Consider the following 21406-nt stretch of genomic DNA (forward strand, 5'->3'; position numbering starts at 1 on the left):
ACTTGCTGCGTGGCCTTGGGAAAGTTACTGAACTCCTATCTGTCACCGAGTGGCCTACCTCGCCGGCTGTTCGGAGGGTTAATTCCTGGTAATAAAGCGATTGGGGAAGCAGTTGCAGTGTAGCGCACTTTTCTCCGTTTTGACTGCACATGTGGTCACAATTACAGTATCTGAAATTCGCAGGTAGTTGGTACAGTACAGCCTTTTAAACTGCATGATACCTATTTATAACTTCCCTATTGGTTTGAAGATTTCAAGTCCGACTGAGATGCTGGATATAATCGTAGAAACCCGGAGTTAGAAGGAACCGCTGCTGAGCCATCTAAGCCTCAGGGAGATGTCAAAATAGTTTCCATCATCCTTGTAGCTTTCGGAGTGCTTGGGTTGGTGATTCTGTCCCTGGCAATCCTTGCTTCTTCTCTAAAGCTCCTCTTTACCTATCACTCCCCTAAGCGAAGTCACGTCTGTGCCTGCTAGCACTGGCCCGTTACAAGAGGTTTTTTTTTCACCAGGAGCCTCAGTCTGTTTGAATTATCTGACGTTAGTTTATTAATCACCTTGTGTAGTACTATTTTACAGGAGATTTTATTCTAAGCTGTCTCTTCCACTGTTCAATTGAAAATTACAAGTTCTGGTTTCTCAAGTTTTGAACAGAAGTGTTTCTCTAAGAGAAAATGGAGGCTGTCCGCTGCCTTTTAACAAATAAATGTATAAATGCTGCTGCCAGCATAACTCTGTACTCAGACAGCAATGTACTTAATAAGACAGCCAATTATAACGTCACCTTGTCTGTCTTGTCCCTAGAAGATGATGAACTTACAGTCCCAAATGTCTAAAGTGAAAGTTTGAGATGGCCTATTCCAAGCTGTAAGAATCTGAAGAACCAGCAGCAAAGCCATATATAGAAGGCTGTCTTTCCATCTTTATCCATTGAAAAAGTACAGGCTTGTATGCTATAGTCTTTCATGTGTTAATATAAATGTGTCTCTTGTATAAATACTTATGCACCTTGACAGTATTCCTGTCTTTATCCTCCTGTTTCATGCTGCGAACCATGAGCAGTTCCAGGTACTCCCCCTGACTCTTTAAATAAGAAACCACCAGTAACAGTGCTGCTAGCATGAGACTGGAGCACTGGCACAACAGGTGGTGTTAGCAAACGGCTGGCTGAGTCAGAACTCTGCTCCTGTGGTTTTTCAGCAGGTTCTTTCCATGGCTTTCTAGTAATTCAGCTGCACTTAATAAAATGTTGATTAAAAAACAGCCCAGAAATCATAGTGTGTTTATGGTGTAATTACTCCTGATGTGTGGCTGAGATGCACTGGATGTTAATGACCTAAAGCCACTGCTGTGCTGGCTACTAAATGCTCTGAAGTGAGTGATCTTTGACTACTCTTAACAGAGCTGTTGCATCATTAAATCCTCCACCAAAATTGCACCATCACCTGCTTGTTCATAGCCCTGGTCCCCACTGGGGGTGGGGTGGGGGGATCGATCTAAGTTAAGCAACTTCAGCTACGTGAATACTGTAGCTGAAGTAGACATACTTAAATCGACGTACCATGGTGTCTTCACTGAAGTGAGTCGTCGGCTGCTGCCACTCCTCTGTTGACTGCTTGCGTCTCTTGTGGTGCTGGAGTATAGGAGTCGACGGGAGAGCGCTCGGGGGTCGATTTATTGCGTCTAGACTAGACGGGATAAATTGATCCCCGCTGGATTGATTGCAGCCCGCTGATCCGGCGGGTAGTATAGACATCCCCATAGTCTTGCCAAGGGGCCAAAGCTTGAATGGAGCTGGGAATACGCTACCCTCTCACCTGGAATTGGCCCTCGTAGGTCAGGGGTGGGTAGTGTGCCACTCCCGTTCACTGGTTAATGCTTGACCTCCATGGCTATCAGCCAGGCACCATTCATTATTCTAAAAGTGCAAGTGGCAGAATCACTCGTTGCACCCATTCCCAGCTTGCATCTCCTGTGGAAGGAGTCCTGGCTGACTTGTGCAGCTTTAAGGCTCACATTTACAAATGCTTACTATGAAATCCGTGAACAGTAGGTACATAATTGTCAAAAGGCAAATGTCTTTCCTGTGCATAACCAGAGCATTGCAACTACTTGAGGTCTTCAGTAGAGGTGTGTGCATTGTGTTTGGTAAAATATTCAATGGGTGCCTATCCGAGGCTCCAGTTTAGGTTAAATGTCCATGTCCTGCTCTTACCTAATGGAGTTATTTTGCTAGAGGGTGTTGGAGAACTAAGGGAAGTCTGTCTCCTCATTGCCATGTCATCACTCCCACTAGTGAAAAGTGCCATAAATGCATTTGCTTTGCACTGGTATAAACAACACAAGGTGTAGGCCAATGGTGAATTGGGCTCCCACTACCCTTCATCTTGGGCATCGTGCTACCCCTCCAGCCTGTGACCCATCCTGTGCCCAAACGTCTGGAGAAAAAGAGAGCCTCCGTAGCTCGGGCAGATGTTGGCAAATCTGGGTTCTGGGGGTGCAGAAGAGGAGAATTCCAGTGCTGCAAGGTTCCATGGAGATTAGCTTCCTCTTGGTTGTAGAAGAGGGGCTGTCATTGGATCAGCACAGGTGATTGACCTGTGGCAGTGTGCCATTGGGTGAAAAAGTGGCCTCAAGTAACCTGGGCCCAGTCCATGTAGGGCTTTAAATGTTGGAAGCACCACCTTGAGTTTCACCCAGCCGCACTCGTCTGCGGCTTGTAGAGTGATGCTCTCTTGGCGTGTAGGCCTCCTTAATACACAGGCTGCTGCTTGTCACCTTCATTTCAACTTCTAAGCGATCTTGAAACAGCCGCAAATTACAAATGTTACGAGACTCTGAACTTGTGGGGCATGTAGCCTTCAGTGGAGTGATCGCCGTCCTGGAGAAGCCAATAATAAATGATTGCGGAGCTGGCCCAGGCTCTTTATTCTGGTGTCAATTGGCCTGGCGCCACTGATTTCACTGGAGCTCTGCTGCGGTTTCTGCCCGCTGTACTCTAACCCTGAATTTCCATGCCAGCTGCCTTGGTGGACGGATGGTCTGCAGATCTGGTATTTTCCTTTTTCAACAGAATAGTTATGAAGCTTTCAGGGAGGTAGGAGTGGGTCTTTAAATCTTGAAATCTGTGGGGATACACAAGGAAGAATCTGCAAAATAAAGGAGTTTTCTGGGTATTTTTGTAACTAGTGGCCAAATGTGGAAAATGGCAACATTTTAAAATGTATTGTCGGAGGAAATGATTGATCAGGGACTCTGCCTTCTCCTTTTGAGAGCTCTCCTGAGCATCAGTGTAGCCCTTTTCCACTGCTGAAATACCAGTTTCAGCTATAGAAACATGGCTGATCCGCAGCCAGAAAACACATCCTAGTCCTGTTAGTCTATGCAATATGGAATGTGGGAGTCAGAGATGGCCTGTGTGAGGACGGAGTACAGATCATGTTCTAGGTGTACATGCTGGGTTTGAAATTCAAAACCAAGTGGTTAGCGAGTTGTCTAAATTCTCAGATATTTTTAAAATGAAAAAGTACGATTGCATAACGCATGTCCAAAGGCCTGCCTAAGGCAAGGATTTAGGTTTCCTCCCCATGTCCCCTTACTCTGTCTATTGTAGTATCTGGATGCCTCACAATTTTCAGTGTCTTTATAGAGAAATACTATTACCCCCATTTTATAGATGTGGAGCTGAGGCTGTCTCATTTCACCTCCACCACCATTTCACCTCCACCACCACCACCACCCTAGCTGGTACAGGGAAGCCGTAGCAAAGGGGGAATTGAACCCAGAGCTGCTAGGGGGTAGCCTAGTGCTCTAGCCACTGGCCTGTCAAGCCTCTCCCTTGCTAATTTCTCTCCATGACACTTCACAGCACCAGATTGGCTTTTCCAGAGTTGGTGCAGCTTCTCTCTGACACAGGAGCATAGTTTCATAGAATATTAGGATTGGAAGAGATCTCAGGAGGTCATCTAGTCCAATCCCCTGCTCAAAGCAGGACCAATCCCAACTAAATCATCCCAGCCAAGGCTTTGTCAAGCTGGGCCTTAAAAACCTCTAAGGCTGGAGATTCCACCACCTCCCTAGGTAACCCATTCCAGTACTTCCCCACCCTCCTAGTGAAATAGTGTTTCCTAATATCCAACCTAGACCTCCCCCACTGCAACTTGAGACCATTGCTCCTTGTTCTGTCATCTGCCACCACTGAGAACAGCCTAGCTCCATCCTCTTTTGAACCTCCTTTCAGGTAGTTGAAGGCTGCTATCAAATCCCTCCTCACTCTTCTCTTCTGCAGACTAAATAACCCCAGTTTCATCAGCCTCTCCTCGTAAGTCATGTGCCCCAGCCCCCTAATCATTTTCGTTGCCCTCCGCTGGACTCTCTCCAATTTGTCCACATCCCTTCTGTAGTGGGGGGACCAAAACTGGATGCAATACTCCAGGTGTAGCTTCACCAGTGTCAAATAGAGGGGAATAATTACTTCTCTCTATCTGCTGGCAATGCTCCTACTCATACAGCCCAATATGAGGTTGGTCTTCTTGACAACAAGGGCACACTGCTGACTCGTATCCAGCTTCTTGTCCACTGTAATCCCCAGGTCCTTTTCTGCAGAACTGCTGCTTAGCCAGTTGGTCTAAGTTTTTTCTTATCGGACTTTGCTTTCTCCTTCCATTGTTCTGTTCGGTCTCCTTCCCTTCTAATGCTACTTTGTTTCATTTCTCCCCTTCATTTCTTATTGTCTCACCTTTCTCTGCACCTGTTTCCAAGAGGTCCCCTTTTCCCCAGCTCTGTAGTAAATAAGGGACACGTGTGCGAGGCCTGCACACCAGAATGCATTGCTGCAGTGCCTCCCTTCTCCACAGGAGGTGGGGCAGAGACTCCGTGCTTTCTAGGAGAAGGGAGAGCACTCATGGGCCCTCCAGAAAGAGCACTTATTCTCTGCAAGTTTGAAGATTCAGAAGAGAATTTCCCCATGGTGGCTGAGAAAGGAGATGGCCACTAGATCCAAAACTCTCTCTTCTGCTTGTGCCCTACTGTAGGGGACCAAATACAAATTCACTACAAAAAGAACAGGAGTACTTGTGGCACCTTAGAGACTAACAAATTTATTAGAGCATAAGCTTTCGTGGACTTCAGCCCAAAAGCTTATGCTCTAATAAATTTGTTAGTCTCTAAGGTGCCACAAGTACTCCTGTTCTTCTTTTTGCGGATACAGACTAACACGGCTGTTACTCTGAAAATTCACTACAGTTGATAAAAGCATGAGAAGAGTTAAAATGGCATGTGTTTTGCAAATGGGATTTAGCGGACTGAGACGGATTTCTCAATTACCAAAAGAGCTGTAATACCTGCTTGTGGCTCTGATATGTTATTAGCTTGTTCTTTACTCGTGAGACAAATAGAGTGCCTATAGCGCCATCAGTGCCTTTCCCACCCATCCTGTGTGAAGCTGCTCATGCTTGCATCAGATGTGTGCAAATAGACTTGGCTAATTAGTTATAAAAGTACAAATTCTCTTATTGGTATTTGCTTTGACATAGTTAGCTAACAGGGTGGATTGATTTTAATCAGATTGATTTAAATCACCAATTGTAACCATGATTTTGATCAGTAAGCAGGAAACATTGATTTTAATCATGTTTTGCCTTTGTATTTTGTAGTTTTTTCTACAGAAAGGTTAACTATTAAATCATGATGATTTCCAACTAAATATAGTCTTTACGCGAAATTTGGTGTTTCTTTTTACTAACCAGGAGGACACGCTATATCTACATACACATTTATTTAAGCAATTATATAATTTAATTTACATTGATTTAGATGGTTAATTTTTATTATTTTAGAGGATGGTGAATGATGCATTTCTTTAATAGATTACTTTTTTACTTGCGATTTGTGAGAGACTATTTGGAAATTCAAAATCAATCCACCAGAAACCGCATTTAAAATTACCTTAAGTGTGCTGGAAACATAAGAAGAAAGTTTATAAAAACATGAATTGTATTTAAAACTAACATTAATTAAACAAAGGAGTTATCTGTAGCTAAATGAACTGATTACTTCTGGTCACTGTATCTGTCAAGATTTTAGTACTAGTAGAGCTTGTCTTCTCGCAACTAAGTTTTTTGTGTGGGAGAGGAAGAGGAAAACCAGCTATCCTGCTTTTACAAGTTCCAATTGGTTTCTTAACTGAATGAAGCAGTCATTGAATTGAACTAGTCGAATAAACTGAAATGAAGATTTCATATTTAAATCATTTACATTAAATACAAAAAATTGAAAATTGGTAGCAAATATGTACTGAAAGTCAAACCACTGAACGAGAGTTTGTTGAAGCGTTAAACCAGCTTTTGACAAAGTGGTAGCCTCTTCTGCAGGGCAGAGAGAATATTTTCTTCATTTCACTTTATTCATCTAGTTCAGTGACTAGTTCATTCAAAGTCAGGAAACCAATTGGGAGTTGAAAAAGTAGAAAGACATTTGTTCTTTTTAGAAATAATTAATAGGAAAAAAAAATCAAAGTATAATCACTGAGAAGTAAACCTAAGATAATAGGAAAGGCAGTGTATTTATGGTAAGATGGGCTTTTGAACTTTTTTTTTCTTTTTTTAATTCTGGTTATTTGGAATATTCTCGGGCTTTCAATTTTGGCTGAAATGTCCCACATGCTTAGTCTTGGCCCAGAAGTAAATGCTCTTTGGAACACTTGTGCAAAATTCATTGTCACTTTTTTTTGAATTTTGGGAGCATGAAAAAAATCTTTTGATTTAAGAAAAAGTTCTGTTTGCTTTTATAAGCTGAAGTCAAATTGTTGAAACTTCACAATTCTGTACTTATGGACCTCAGTGGAGAAGTTGCAAGTTTGGGGAAAGCTTAATGTTTAAGCTTACAATGTTTAAAATTACATAGTTGAGCATGCACAACTAAGTAATATCTTAGTAGATTGTAGTGTCGAGTCCGTAACTCCCGGTCCGTAGCAGCAGAGGAATGTTTGCTCAAAAGCACTGTTAGTCAGCAAAGTTAAACTGTTTTGTTCTTTCACTGCCCATTTGCACTGTCATCATGAGAATATGATTGGGGGGGGGGAGGCGCGGGGGAAGGGTGGTGAAGTTTTGTGCAAAAGTGGAACTTGAAATACATCAGTAAGGGAAAAGCACTTTTTTCTCTACTGATACCATTCAGCTTTTGCTGAAAATTATGCTTGTCAGCAGAGGGAGGGAAAAAAAAAAAACCCACTAAAGTTCTGCTATCTTGGTTTTTTGTTTGTTGGCTTGTGTTTTTTTTTTTGTTTGTTTTTGTTTTTTGGGGGAAAGGGAAGACACATTAAATGATAATAATTTACTGTAGTGTTAAGATTAAACAAATACAAAAGTAATAACATTCATACTGCAACATTAACTTGTCCTCTTTGCACAGAATGTGAATATAATGTGTCATGGGGCTACATTTTTAAAGGTATTTAGATGCTTATCTCCTACTGATTTTCCCCCCCACACCCCCCGTAGATTCTAAGGCCAGCTGGGGCCATTATGATCTAGTCTGAGCTCCTGCATGACACAGCCCAGAGAGTTTCCCCAAATAATTCATAGAATACCAGGGTTGGAAGGGACCTCGGGAGGTCATCTAATCCAACCTCCTGCTCAAAGCAGGACCGATCCCCAACCAATCCTAGAGCAGATCTTATAGAAGAAGATTTCAGTGGGAGTTAGGTGTTTAACGGATGAAAGAGTATTCTAGAACACATGTATGTTGTGAGTAATATGTCTTGGTTAAATGTTCCTGTAGACTTCTGAATTTTAGGAAACTAAATGCCCATTCTTATCTGCTTCACAAAGCCCTTGAAGACATTTCTAAAGCATTTTGAAAGAGTTAAATGCTAATGATGAATTCTATAAGTTAGGGCTAACTATGACATTTTTGGTGGCCACCTTTTCTCAGTTGGCCACCAGTTTCTCAGATAGCCGCTCTTGCTTTGGTTAATGTTTTCTGAAAGTTGATGTGCTCTTTCAAACTTAAGCAAAACCTTTAAAAAAAAAAAAATCTCCAGTCTGAGCTGAGCTCCATCTTATGGTTTATATTTGTGTTAATTTTTCTAGGAAGCAAGACGTCATGCAGAACATTGTGCAAATCTTGGAATCCGTCCAATTAAAATGGGAGCTGTTTCAGAGCTGGACAGATTTCTCCAGGCTACATCTTTCTAACAAACTAGCCATTTTTGGCATTGGTTATAACACACGCTGGAAGGAGGATATTCGCTACCACTACGCTGAGATCAGTTCCCAGGTGCCTCTTGGCAAACGGCTTAGGGAATATTTCAATTCGGAGAAGCCAGAGGGCAGGATCATCATGACGCGAGTACAGAAAATGAACTGGAAAAATGTTTACTATAAATTCCTAGAGATTACTATTAGTGAAGCAAGATGCCTGGAGCTGCATATGGAAGTTGACTGGATACCTATAGCTCACTCTAAGCCAACGGGAGGAAATGTTGTTCAGTATTTATTACCAGGGGGGATTCCCAAAAGCCCTGGCCTGTATGCCATTGGTTATGAAGATTGCCAGGAGAAACCCCACTCGCCTCATGCAGACCGCAGAGGCCCAGACCCTGGGAAAGAGATTCAGGGGGAGGTAGATGTCCCTTCACCGCAGGCCTCTCTCAGGGTGGAGATGGAGTCCGCCAGAATTATCTATTGTTACCTTGGCATTGCTGAGGTTAGAACTCTCCAGCAGTGTTTGTTTTTACATTTTCAGGCCAACACCAAAACCTTCAGCAAAGAGTGGGTTGGAATCAATGGGTTTTTATCTCAGAACTGCATCGTAGAACCAGGGGTGTCGCCTAAATCCATCTACATCAAATTTGTGGAAGTGGAGAGGGATTTTCTTTCTGCTGGCTCTTTGGTAGAGTGCCTGGAAAAAGCCATTGGATACCCATTGAAGTTTAACAACTGAATCTCGTCCTTCATAAGGATTAGGGCTCCTGCCTCCTTTCCATGTTGCTAGCAGACGCTTACGGATCCTGTCTGTTCACAGAGGGGCAAGTAAGACTTTCAGAGTGAAAATGAACTTCAGAATGAAAGATGCTTGCAAATGATTCGAAACAACTTGTCCTGAGCAAGTAAAATATACAGCTAACTTGCTTGGCAGGTCAATTGATTTTATAAAGAGAAGAAGGAGAGCCTTGTAAAAATGACTGTAGGTACATTCCACATTGGACAGCGCTTCTACTTTGCATTTCATATGAAAAGCTGTTTTTTCCACAATGTTTCATTTTTACACATCTGTCTCTATATGAAGTGTTATTACTGATCTGAATAAATAAGCAATAGATAATGGCAAGTTAAACCTTGGGTCACATTAAATGAGACTGTTTTTCAATGCCACCCTTAGCTACTATTGTATATAATTTAGAGTTTCACTTTTTTCACCCATCAAGTGTTTTACCATTTCCAACCAGTGTTGCCTGCAAAGACTTTTGTTTCTGTGATGTATCCCACTTTACTAGTAGTGTTGTCATATCAGCTCTTTTTTTTACCATTAAAGTAATTCCTGGCCTTTTTGAGTTCTAGTTAGCCTCTTTGTGGCAGTGAGAATAACCTGACAGCTGGGAAACATTTTGTCAAACCATGCTTATCAATACAATCAAAGCTGTGAGAATTTTGGGGGGGAGGGGAGGGAGGAGGGAGGGGAGGGGAGGGTTATGGATGGAGGGGGAGTAAACATTTAATGCCTTTTCAAAACTGTTACTATATAAGCCCCATCCTCCGCCTGGCTGGTGCTGGCATTTTGATTTTTCTAAAACTCATTGATCCGTGGAAGTTGTGACATACAATGAATGTGTCAGTCCTAATAAAAAAAACCCAAACACGTGTGGACTTCTAGAAATGTGTTTCTCTTCCTAAACCTGATTTCCCTGGATGGGTTTGTAGTAGAGATGTGCAGGTTTAGTTCATTTGAGGTTACAAATCATACCTGTGGAAACCTGCACCTGGGCTTTGTTCCATAGGCTGGAGCGGTCCTTCGATCCTGGGTGCTTGTTTTGTTTTATTTGTGGGGAGGAAGTGGTGAGATTATAAATCTGTGTGTGTGATGCTGGGCATGTGTAAGTCTGGTATACGCCAGCGGGGCACTTGCAATTGTGGTGTTGAACTGCTAAATCTAATCTGGACCATAATGGTCCATTTAGCTACTGGATCTTAATTCAGAATTACCACAAATTATTTCAAATGTGTGTGTAGGAGGGAATTTACTGTGATTTTATTAGGCCAGTTCCCATGAAGACCACAACATAGCTGTGTGTGTGGGGGGGAGGGGGGGGGGGAAAGCAGGGGTGATGGGTTTTATTCAGCACTATTAAGAGAATAGTGAGTTTGTAATAAGTACATTAACCAGTTATTGTGAATTTGAGTGCATCATTCCTTAATCTGGGGTTTGAGGTGTGAATTCAGATGCTGGATGAGCTAAGGTGAAACGAGACAGTGTGGTAAGAGGCCTGGTCAACCTCGGAAGCCCTGTCTGCATTAGAATATTGGTGGTCCCCATCCTGGTCCAGGCACTTGGAACACTACAGCACTTGGGGCACCGAGCATTGCACAGATATTCCAAGTGTTGGTGCTACTGCACCAGCTCAGTGCTAATCTTGGAGACGCCTCTGCCCACATCACTTCAATTCAGACTGTTCTGGCAGACTGGAGAATAGCTAATGGCAGCGCTGAGGCCCAGCTCTCTACCTGGCCCCTTCAATTAGTGTGCCTAAGCAGTACTGGGGTGCTCTTCAGGTCCACTCAGATCCTACCTTTCTGCCCCGTCTGCACCCCCCAGCCCAGTTGCAGCAGTCGATAATACGAGAGGCAGTGTTTGCATGGTCTCCCCTTCCCCCAGTGTTGCCCCTTATGAACAATAAGCAGAATGTCAAGTATCGGAGGGATAGCGGTGTTAGTCTGGATCTGTAAAAAGCAACAGTCCTGTGGCACCTTTATAGACTTAGGCTTATGCTCCAATACATCTGTTAGTCTATAAGGTGCCACAGGGCTCTTTATTGTTCAATAAGCAGAATATATTCAATATATTTTAATTTTAAAATAATATGACGCTTGCTATGAAATGTTTATGTAGATGGAGAGCTTGTAACCAACTGTTTTTGGTAACACTTGCCTTTTTGTTGACTGATTCTCCTGCCCTGTGTGTTTAGGTATGTATACACCGTCCGTGTGGAAATCACGTAAACTTGCATGTGGCCCAGATGCTGAGCATCTCTTAGGAGTGGGCCTTTCCACTGCATCTGACCGACAGAAGAAAAAAAATCTTACCTTCCTGCAGTGCAGGGTCGGTGTTGCAGCTGGCAGAAGACTCTACAAAGTGCCAGATGCCACAGAGATGTAAGATAACAGTAATAGGACACACTGAAGCACCAGGTAACCAAAGTCACACACCCCAGTAAATCTGAAACCTCAAACTAGGTTAAGCAGCCATGGCTTTCCAGCCACTGTCTCCCACGTGTGCAGGAGTGGTAAAGCTGCAGTTGTGTCGTTGGCAGCTGAAGATGTTGACTGGGGCAGAGAGTTACTCATCTGGACCTGCTTACTTCAATCCTGGTAGGAACGCCGGGTGGGCAGAATGGGGCAAGCCCCCGCGCCCCAGCAGGAGCGACCTAGCTTGCCCCGCTCCACCCACCCGCCCAACAACCTTATAACAGAACGTTGCGCAACTTTAAATGAGTATGTTCTCTAATAGATCAGCTAACGAATAAAGTCGTCCCGGGTAACATTGTTTCGTTAAGTGAGGCGTTACTGTATTTAATCAAATCACCGCTCAGACTTCTTTTTGATAAACAGCGTGAGCTTGCACTACCTATGCCATCGGGAGGGAGTCTCTTGTGATCGGTAATCCACCTCCCTGAGAGGCAGTAGCTGACAGAAGAATTCTTCTGTTGACCTAGCACTGTCTACACAGGGTCTTATGTCGGTTTAGCTACGCTGCTCAAGGATGTGGATTTTTTTTTTTTACACCCCTGAGTGACGTAGTTAACCTAATTTTCTGGTGTAGACCAGGCCTTGGAGTCTCACTGTCAGGCATTTCCCCCAGCCCTTAAATCATTTTTGTGGCTCTCTACTGCACCCTCTCCAGTTTTTCAACCTCCTTTTTAAAATGTGGCACCAGAACTGAGCTCCGGGTTCCAGTATTTGTCTCACCAATACCGTGTAGAGAGAGACAATGACTTCCGTATGGCTACTCACCCTCTTTGTATGTCCAAGGGTCTTATCAGCCCTTTGTGCCGTGGCATTGCACTGGGCGCTCATGTTGAATTCCTTGTCCCCTCTGTGCCCTAAATCCTTTTCAGAGTCACTGCTTTCTAGGATATGCCCCCCCCTTCTGTGGGCGTGGCCTGTGTTCCTTGTTCCTAGATGTGTAACTTTTGCTTTTGGCTGCATTAAAATACATTTGTTTGAATGGGCCCAGCTTGCCAAGTGCTTCAGATCCCTCTGCCTTCATCATTATTACGCTCCTCCAATGGCCAGGGTCCTCAACAGCTGAGCAAGTGCAGCCTGTAGACCTCCAGAATGGGCTCGTACCATCCGAGCTGATGAGTGGGCTCTCAATGAACCAGAGTAGACTGCTTTTTAGAAAGCTGCCGTTGCAATGCTTAAGCCTGGAAAGGTTCAGTTCTCCAGCATAGGTAGCCCTAAAGGGTACGTCTACACTGCAGCAGAGAGCGTGAGCTTTCCAGCCTGGTAGATGAATTCGTGCTAGCAGGACTAAAGATAGCAGTGTGGACGTTCTAGCGCTGGTGGAGTTTCGGGCTGGGCACCCACACTCGGACCGATGGGGTCGGGTGAGTCTGAGCTGACGTTCCTCACCTCGAGCCTCCGCTGGTGCCGCAGCATCCACGCTGCTGCTTTTAGCACACTAGCTCCAGCCCTGCTAGCACCAGTCTGGCTGCCCAGACTGGGAGGCTCGCTGCAGCTGCAGTGTCGGACGTTCCCTGAGGGTAGGTAACAAAGGGGCCAAATGCCAAGGCGTTTGTAGGAGGGAGTGAGGTGCTGCTGGTGCAGTGCTAGTAACTAGCTGAGATGGGCGTTAACTCTTTGAATGTTTGTCCCCTTTTGTAGCGGTCCACACGAGACTGCAGACAGAAGTTCTTGAGGAAGCCGTGTGGCTTGATGCTGGCGGGTTCCAACAGGAAGAAACATCCTTGAAGGAAAACGCATGGTTATGGAAGAGCCCACAAGTGCCGCGTGGAATGTGTACAACATGATTGTAGGGCTGCGTATTTCCGAGTGCAAACTGGTCCTAGTCGTGGACCAGTTGTAGGCACTGGAATTACAGCCAAAGCTTTAGAGACGAGGCCGAGAAACCAAACTGGATAAGAGCATGGGGGGAGGGGGAAGCTGAGCCTTCAGATGGGGTCGATGAGAAGGAGGAAGGATGTGACAGTGAAGACTAGAAATACTAGGGGGTCATGCACATCGCAGCTTGTGTTGGCTGATCTCATTGCACCCCTCCATTCCCCCTCCCTGGGTCCCAACTCCCTCCCTCATGCCTGGAGCTGTCTCCCCATTCTCCCTTCCCCTGCCATGGCAGAATCTGTGTGTGCCCTCCACTCTTCCCCCATCACATGCCAGGGTTCCCCAATTGCCCCTTGCCAGGGGTTCTGTGCCCCCTATTCCCCCTTCCTCCCATAAGTCATCCATTCTCTTCCACCCCATGCCAATGACTCTGTGTGCACCCCTCCCCCCCATACCAGGGTCCCTCAATTTCTCCTTCCCTCCCGCATGCCAGGGGCAGGGCACATGTCCCCCTTCTCCCTCCAACGTTATTTGTCTCTTTTCTCTTTAGGCGATCGGACACGCTGAGTGTCCGTGTATTATAACTCTTGGGAGGCTGGACAGAGCTGAGATTGGTAGGGAGGGGAGTAATTTTTATGCGAGAAGGCAGTAAAGGGTGCCATCAACCACTCTTTGATCTATAGACCACTGCAGAGCTGCTTGAAGCTCTGGCTCTGTTAGCGGCTGGGGCGCTGTGTGTACCCCATTTCCCCCTTTCCATTTTCAGATTTCCTCCCGAATCAATAGGGATCTGTCCATTGATGCCTAGAACATTCCCTGAAATTCTGGAATCGATGGGGTGCCATGTTGAAAAGTGATGGCATGACCCACAGACACGCCACAAGTTGGGCGTAAGGCCTTGCAAGCTTGGCCAGCTAAGAGCAGAAGGGGAAAGTGGAGCGGTACAGCCCTGCAGGAGCTAGTCAATCCTTGCCAGAATAGAGGAGGACAGAGAGGTCGGGGGAGGGGGTCAGTAGCCAAACCGAAGAGGCAGTCGCAGAACTGCAGAGCCATGGTCGGTGATCCTGAGTGGTGCCTCCTGCATGGATGGGGAAGCTGACCTGAGAGATCTGATGCAGATAAAGAACAGCATAAGATGTGGCCTCCTGGGAGCCTGAGTAGATGTGATGAGAAGGGCGGAGTGTACCGGAGATGCTTGCACCATCCGTGATGTGAGTATTGTCAGTTACCAGTATTTTGTTCGACTCACGTTCAGTGGTGCAGGTGATTGGGCTCCTGTTCTTTCCCTGAGCTTTTCCTAATGTCCAGCTTGAACAGCCCCTTTTCTCTGCCTCTCGTTACTCTCTCCCTTCCACTAAACAGTCCCTCTCCTCCTTGGCCTTTGCCCTTTCCCCTCCCCATCCTTGGCTAGTTCATGTCCAATCCACGCTGATTTAGTTTCCTCATCCTTCCCGCCTCCTTCCCCATCACTTGTGGTGTTGCCCTTAGTCTGTCAGTCTCTTCAATGAGGTGCTGAGAATTAAGGGCTCAATTCAACAAAGTCCTTGCGCCTGTAGACCCAATGTCTGTTCTGCCTAGGGTCTGCCAGCCGCAGTGTTACGACTGGCTGCACCTATCGTATTGGCCTGGGGAGGGAGAGACAAACTATCTCAGGTCTGGTCTGGTAAGGTTTTGACAGGCCCCTGAGGCTGGTGCAGTATCTGATATGGAACCGATGCAAAGAAATGGTGCCATATGCTCCCGCCAGCCAGGCCTAGCAGGCAGCTGCAGGGTGTTCACCCAGCTGTTTCCTAGTGCCCTGCCCAGCTAAGCCCTGCCGTTGCAGGAAACAGCTTGGAGCAGGGAGGTGCCAGTATCGCCATGGAAGACCAGTCTTCTGAAGGGAGCGCGTTTCTGGCCATTGTGTCTGTACGAGCAATGAGCTCGTGAGCACTTCCCCAAGGGCAGGTACCTTCCTCCTCCAGCCTCCTGCGGTAAGATCACAGCCAGTTACTCAAAACTGCCCTCGTGTTCCGGCCAGCATCCGGAGAGGGGGAAGGAGAGCTCAGTGGTTTGAGCATTGGCCTGCTAAACCCAGGGTTGTGAGTTCAATCCTTGAGGGGGCCACTTAAGGATCTGGGGCAAAATCAGTACTTGGTCCTGCTAGTGAAGGCAGGGGGCTGGACTCGATGACCTTTCAAGGTCCCTTCCAGTTCTATGAGATAGGTATTTCTCCATATATAAATACGTCCTGCTACAGGTACCGTGGGAAAGCATTTGTTCTGTCTCGAATCTGTTACAGGCACCAGAAACCAAAACGCCAAGCAAGGTGCTTAACCTTCCGAAAGGCTCTTGCAGGTCACAATTACCAACGCAGCGTGGCACTTTGCTGTTTGCTTTGTGGCTACTGGAAAGGATCCCTGCTCCAAGGGAAAGCCCAGCTAGGCAGGTGAGGCTGAGCCCAGGGGAGTGTCGCACTTCTTAAATGGCCTGGTTCTGTTTCGGGAGAAGGTTGGACAGCGTCCGTTCACATCTCATTTGCTCTACAACTTGTGTCCTCACAAGGTTTTTTTTGTTTTTTTTTATTGTTTACTTTGCGCTTTAGACTGGTCAGTTACATAATTTAGTGCCACAGAAGTGCTTCTGATTGGCATGGAGAAGTGTCTAACCATTGTGGCAATCGGAACAGGATGTGTTTGGAGGAGAACAAAGAATGTAATATGCCTTCACCGACTGGCATTGAAATTAAGCAAGCAGCGAGGAGGTTCATGCTGTTCTGTACAAAATAACCATTTGCTTCGTAAGTGGGGCAATACCTTGGGGCTTGGAGTTCTGCAGAGATTCACTCCTGACCCCCCTCCTGCTGAAGATGATGCACTGGACCTGTTGAATGGGATCATACAGGAAAGGTCCTGTTTGCTCTCTAGGGACAGGAAAGATGCCGTATCACTTCTTGTAGGTCCAGGTTTGACCTAGTATCTTTGGCCAAATCGTCCCCCCCACACCTTCCCCCACAGTACCGTCTGTATATCAATGTACCTAAACTGCATCTTGTAGTCCATTGCTTCTCTCTCTCTCCCTCACACTTACCCTCACACAAAGTCAGAGGCACTGAATGCCAGAAGGGCTGTTACTTCTCTGAACTGCACCGGTGTTTGTGTAGGGGTGGATGTTCTGTGTCTGAAGAGGAATCAGCTAAGACCTAGCTGCTGTAACCTCCCATTTTCATTTCACTGACAGCAAGACTGGGCCCTTGGTTTGCAGCGACCTTAGTGGGGGGTTGGTTGGTTTTTACGTTGTAATTTAAACAGAAGTTTAACCCAGCACCGTGGGAATCCACCTAGTAGATTTATTCGGTTCCAAGCACACAAGCCTCATCCAAAGGCTTTTCTAGCAGAGCCGCTGGCCAAGCACTTTCCTTTAGTTTGGTTGAACGCCAAGGATTCTTCCCCAGGGGAAGCAATGGCGGAGGCAAGTTTGCATCCCCTTCTCTGCGCTGCTGTTGGCTGCACTTTGTCAGGTCACAACCCCCCACCCTCGGCTTGCTGAGCCCAAGGAGGCTTAGACAGGGGGTGTGAAGCTAAAAATCCTGTGAACTGGCTGGGTTCAGGCAGCCTGCGTTGGGATTAGGGTTGAATGGGGTTTGGAGGTCAAGTTGACAGCGGGAGCAGAGGCGCCAGTCCACAACTGGATGCCCTGGGGAGTGGAAGTGCCCATGCAGGATCCACTGGGCAAGGCTGCATGCACATCTGGGCACATCCAACCACTGCTCCTTGTGTGCATGGAGCTGCCATCACACCCAGTAAGCACTCCCTACGCATACAGGGCACCTAGGGCCTCTGCCACATGTGCATGGAGCACCCATCACACCCAGGGACTGAGCCATGTGTGCATGGAGCACCTGTTACACCCAGAGACTGCAACATAAGCACAGCGCCTAGTAAACATTTATGCTGCTGTAATCAAGTCCTTCTGTGTGCAGATCCTGAACCCGGGCACTGATGGCCTCTTGTCGCATGTAACCGGCACTGGACCAGCTCTCCATACTCCGCCTCCCACAAGGGTGCTGAGCCTCCCAACCTTGCCCAGCAACCCTCCTAGCCAGTGATTCTGTTACGCTACCATTATGGCCAGCAGCCTCTGTGCCCAGCACACCTTCTATGCACCCTCCCTATGCACACCCTCTCCTTACGGTCTCCCCCAGGAGCTGCCCTATGGCCAGTGAGAAACCATGGCACCCACCAGCCATGGCAGAGCACCCACTGCACCATGTGAGCTGCATGGGCACACTGAGCAACCTCTCAAGGGATGCCATGCTGCCAAGTGACCCATTCATGAGTGCAGTGTGCCCTCAAGGGTCTGCACCCACCATACACACGGACATCCCCTTTCCTTCATGCTTAGAGGCTGAGCGATCCATTTCCTTCAGGAGTGAAGTGTCTGCTGTGCCCAGAGACCTTCCCATGTGCACCCAGTGCATTCAACGCACACAGACTTGGATCTCTGCATGCACCACGCAACTGGTCCACCTTGCAATGAGCAATGCACACTGACCTCCTGTGCGTGCACCAAGATGCTGTCACAGCCAGTGACTCCTCCCCAGGCACCAAAACCTACAGTCAGCCTCTCCATGAGCGTCGAGAGACGCGGCAGCAGCCACCGAGTGACCTCTCAGGGCCCCAAGATTCACCACTCCAGCCAGTGGCCTCTGCCTGCATCTTCCATGTGTATCTGGCTTGGCTCGTTTATACATCCAGGATGTGGGTGAGCACCTTCTCCTGCTCCTCCATCATGAAAATGTCTCAAATTTGGGAACTAGCCAGTGGGAGGAGTCATTCCCAAAATTCTGAGACCAAGTCATTGCTCCATCGATGGGCAGCTGTTTGGAAATCAGCTATTCCATGTGTCACTCACCAGTGCGGCCTCATTAATAATCTGCAGTTATTACGCTCATTTAAAATGGCTATAGCCCATTTAACTCAAAAGATCCCAACATGCCTGACAAGCCACCTAGAGAAGCGGTGAGTAAAAATGTAACACTGAGGGCTGAAATGGCAACTTGTCAGGAGTCTGAGAGTCTCAATTCTGGAATAATTTACATATATTTGCATGATTTTATGTCTAGTCACATTCCCCCTTGATGCATTTAGAATAAAGGAGCTTAATCTGTTTAGATTAACCATCTCTTTGTTAAGGGGTGACTTGATCAGTCTGTAATTATCTACAGGGGGAACAGATATTTGATAATAGGTTCTTCAAACTAGCAGATAGGTTGTCTACCCCTGGTATACCTTTATGGCACACGTGCCGAAGGTGGCACACGAGCTGATTTTCAGTGGCACTCACACTGCCCTGGGGGTTATGCATTTTAATTTAATTTTAAATGAAGCTTCTTAAACATTTTAAAAACCTAATTTACTTTACATACAACAATAGTTTAGTTATATATTATAGACTTAGAGAAAGAGACCTTCTAAAAACATTAAAATGTATGACTGGCACGCGAAACCTTAAATTAGAGTGAATAAATGAAGACTCGGCACACCACTTCTGAAAGGTGGCCGAGCCCTGAGGTATACCAAGATCGTGTGGCGGGAGGTTGAAGCCAGACAAATTCAGCCTGCAAATAAGGTGCACGTTTTTAACAGTGTGGGTAATTAGCCATTGGAACAACTCACTAAGGGCTGGGGTGGATTCTCCATCCCTGGCAATTTTAAAATCAAGACTGGTTGTTTTTTCCCCTAAATGATCTGCTCTAGTTCAAACAAACAATTGAGGGAAATCCTTTAGCCTGGGTTTTAGAGGAGATCAGACTAGTTGATCCCAATGGTCTCTTCTGACCTTCTAAGCCAGGAATCTAGATTTTTAAGGCCAGAAACTATCATAATGATCATTGAGTCTGACCTGCACCCCACAGGCCAGAGAATTCCATCCAGCCATAGATGGATTATATTGTATGAACACTGTCTGTCAGGATATTGCCTTTTCTACATTTCCCATGTTAAAAATTCCCTTCCTCTCCTTCCACTTCCCCCTATATTTCCCCTCCTCCTTTTACTAGAGTCACGTTTCCTACTTCCCCATCATTTCCCCTTTCTACTCTATTTCCACATGTCCCCCTCCATTCTTCTAACCCTCTGTCTGCGTTCTCCTTTCTGTCCCTCACAGCTTCCTACCTCTATCTCCTAGAATACTGGATTCTACGTATTTTAATTACTAAAGTATTCATGGGTCCCAGTGGATAATGCTTTACAGCACGGAAACCAAGTATTAGCGATCATTAAATAAACGGAAAGGCTCCGTAAAGGGTAAGACATGCGAGGACCAAATGTGCTTCCACAGAGATAGTGAGTTGCATAAAATGCTGAATCCGCCACCCAGGAAGATCAGTAGGTCAGTTACTTACATGTTTGGCTCTGAGTGAGGCTTTGACTCGATAGAAGTGTTCATTTTTGCAGGATCCTTTGAAACAGGTTCCCTTGTTGGGGGTGTGTCTAGGATGGATTCGCTGGGGAAGTGCTGAATGTAGGTGACCACATAGCAAGTGTGAAAAATCGGGACAGAGGGTGGGGGGGTAATAGGAACCTCTATAAGAAAAAGTCCCAAATATCAGGACTGTCCCTATAAAATCAGGACATCTGGTCACCCTAGCTGTAACATTGCAGTTACAGGGCCAAGTTCAGAAATGACTCTAGGCTGGTGTCATTTACACAGTGGGATGCCAAAGGAGGTGTGAGTGACACTAACAGACTCCTGACCGCTTACATCGTGTCACCACTGAATTTGCCTCACGGAGTGGGTCTAGGTTGGTGAAACCTCACAAGCCAAGGAGTCAGAAGAGATGAGTGTAGCAAGGAAAAACAGCTGCTAGGAGGGGATAAGGTACATGTTCAAGTAGTCCCCAGCCAGCTTTAAACTCACCCACTCTTCCAGCTCATCACTGGGCAAGGTTTTCTAGTGGGCCTGGGAGATGCTCAGGGCCTCTGCCGGGCAACCTCTGCTCCTGCCTGGTTCAATGGAAGCTGTATCCTGCTTGATTTGTGCTGATTCCAGCAGAGGGCGCCCTGCTGCAAAGAATGGTGTCTCTCTGCCGCTCAACTATTCCAGGACAACTTGTTCAGCGGGTGTGTTTTGTACCCAGTTATCACAGGGCCAGTGTGGAACAACGAGGTCAGTAGAGGCTCTGGTTTGAACAGTCCCCCTCTGTGCGGGTGTAAATCACGCCAACTGGGGAAAGGCCTCTGGCTTTAAGGAAGTGGGTTCCCATTTCGCACCCCGGCGCCTGCACAGATACACATCTGTCCCAGCAGCGGCCTGTGCTTTCCATCCACCCCTCCCCAGAGTAGCTGCTCCGGTGCCTTGATGCCCCTGCTCCAGCCCTGGGATGTACAGCTCCCTTGGCAGGGCACCCTTCTTCAGGGTGTTGGTCTTAAATATCCTCAGCTGCGCTAAATCCCTCCCAGCTGGCAGTGCCTCCCTGAGTTCCAGATGAAAACCCCAAAAAACCTGGCTTGGTGGAGCCACTTCCTGTGGACAGTGCTGGGGTGGGGTCCCTTCCAGGGTGTACCCAAACACCCCATCTCACTAGAGCACTCGCTTACCCGGCTTCTTCCATTGCCCAGGCATTTATCAGACCGATCCAGGTACTGATTGGGGAGCATCCGCCTGAAGGAAGGCGCAGGGCCATGAAGGCCACAAGGTAGGCAGTGCCCGTGATGTCTGGCATAAAGCTGCAGTGAGTTTGTTGTGTTAGTTGGCCGTGCAGAAAGGGGGTGGGGTGTGACCTGAAATCGCCCAGCCCAGGGTGGGCTGTCTGACTCCACCTTCCCCTGGGTTCTCTGGTTCAGTTGGAATGATCTCTGGCTAACCGGGGCCAGGGACATGGGTGGTGCAGGAGGATAGGAAATAGATTTCTCTGCAGGTATAAAATAGATTAATCTACTGCTGGGCCCCACGCACAAATCTAATCGGTTTGTTCATATTTAGAGCTTTGGTTAAGTCCTGATTTGATTTAAGAACATGTTAAAGTTGTTACTCTGCAGTCCTAATCTGATTAAGCATCAAGCTAACCATGCCCGTGTTCATCTGGAGGTTTATTTTCCTAACTAGTAATTATTTGGGGCATATTCATTCTCTCAGTAGTAGGGAAG

General features: G+C 46.6%; 1 protein-coding gene across 6 annotated transcripts in view; it reads left to right on the forward strand.

Moving 5' to 3' along the window:
* MSANTD2 (Myb/SANT DNA binding domain containing 2) overlaps positions 1-9550 on the forward strand; it is a 34649-nt gene extending 25099 nt beyond the window's left edge. For 3 of the 6 annotated variants that reach the window (XM_054005364.1, XM_054005365.1, XM_054005366.1), the window contains one exon: positions 8091-9550. In XM_054005364.1, the coding sequence (XP_053861339.1) occupies positions 8091-8943 (853 nt within the window). In that variant the 3' untranslated portion in view covers positions 8944-9550. Of the gene's footprint in view, positions 1-804; positions 939-8090 lie in introns of all 6 variants that reach the window. The other 3 variants (XR_008441700.1, XR_008441701.1, XM_054005367.1) reach the window with 3 other exon arrangements.
* Positions 9551-21406: the final 11856 nt, after the last annotated feature.

This window comes from Malaclemys terrapin, chromosome 15 (genome assembly GCF_027887155.1).
Source record: "Malaclemys terrapin pileata isolate rMalTer1 chromosome 15, rMalTer1.hap1, whole genome shotgun sequence".
Classification (NCBI taxonomy): Eukaryota; Metazoa; Chordata; order Testudines; family Emydidae; genus Malaclemys; species Malaclemys terrapin.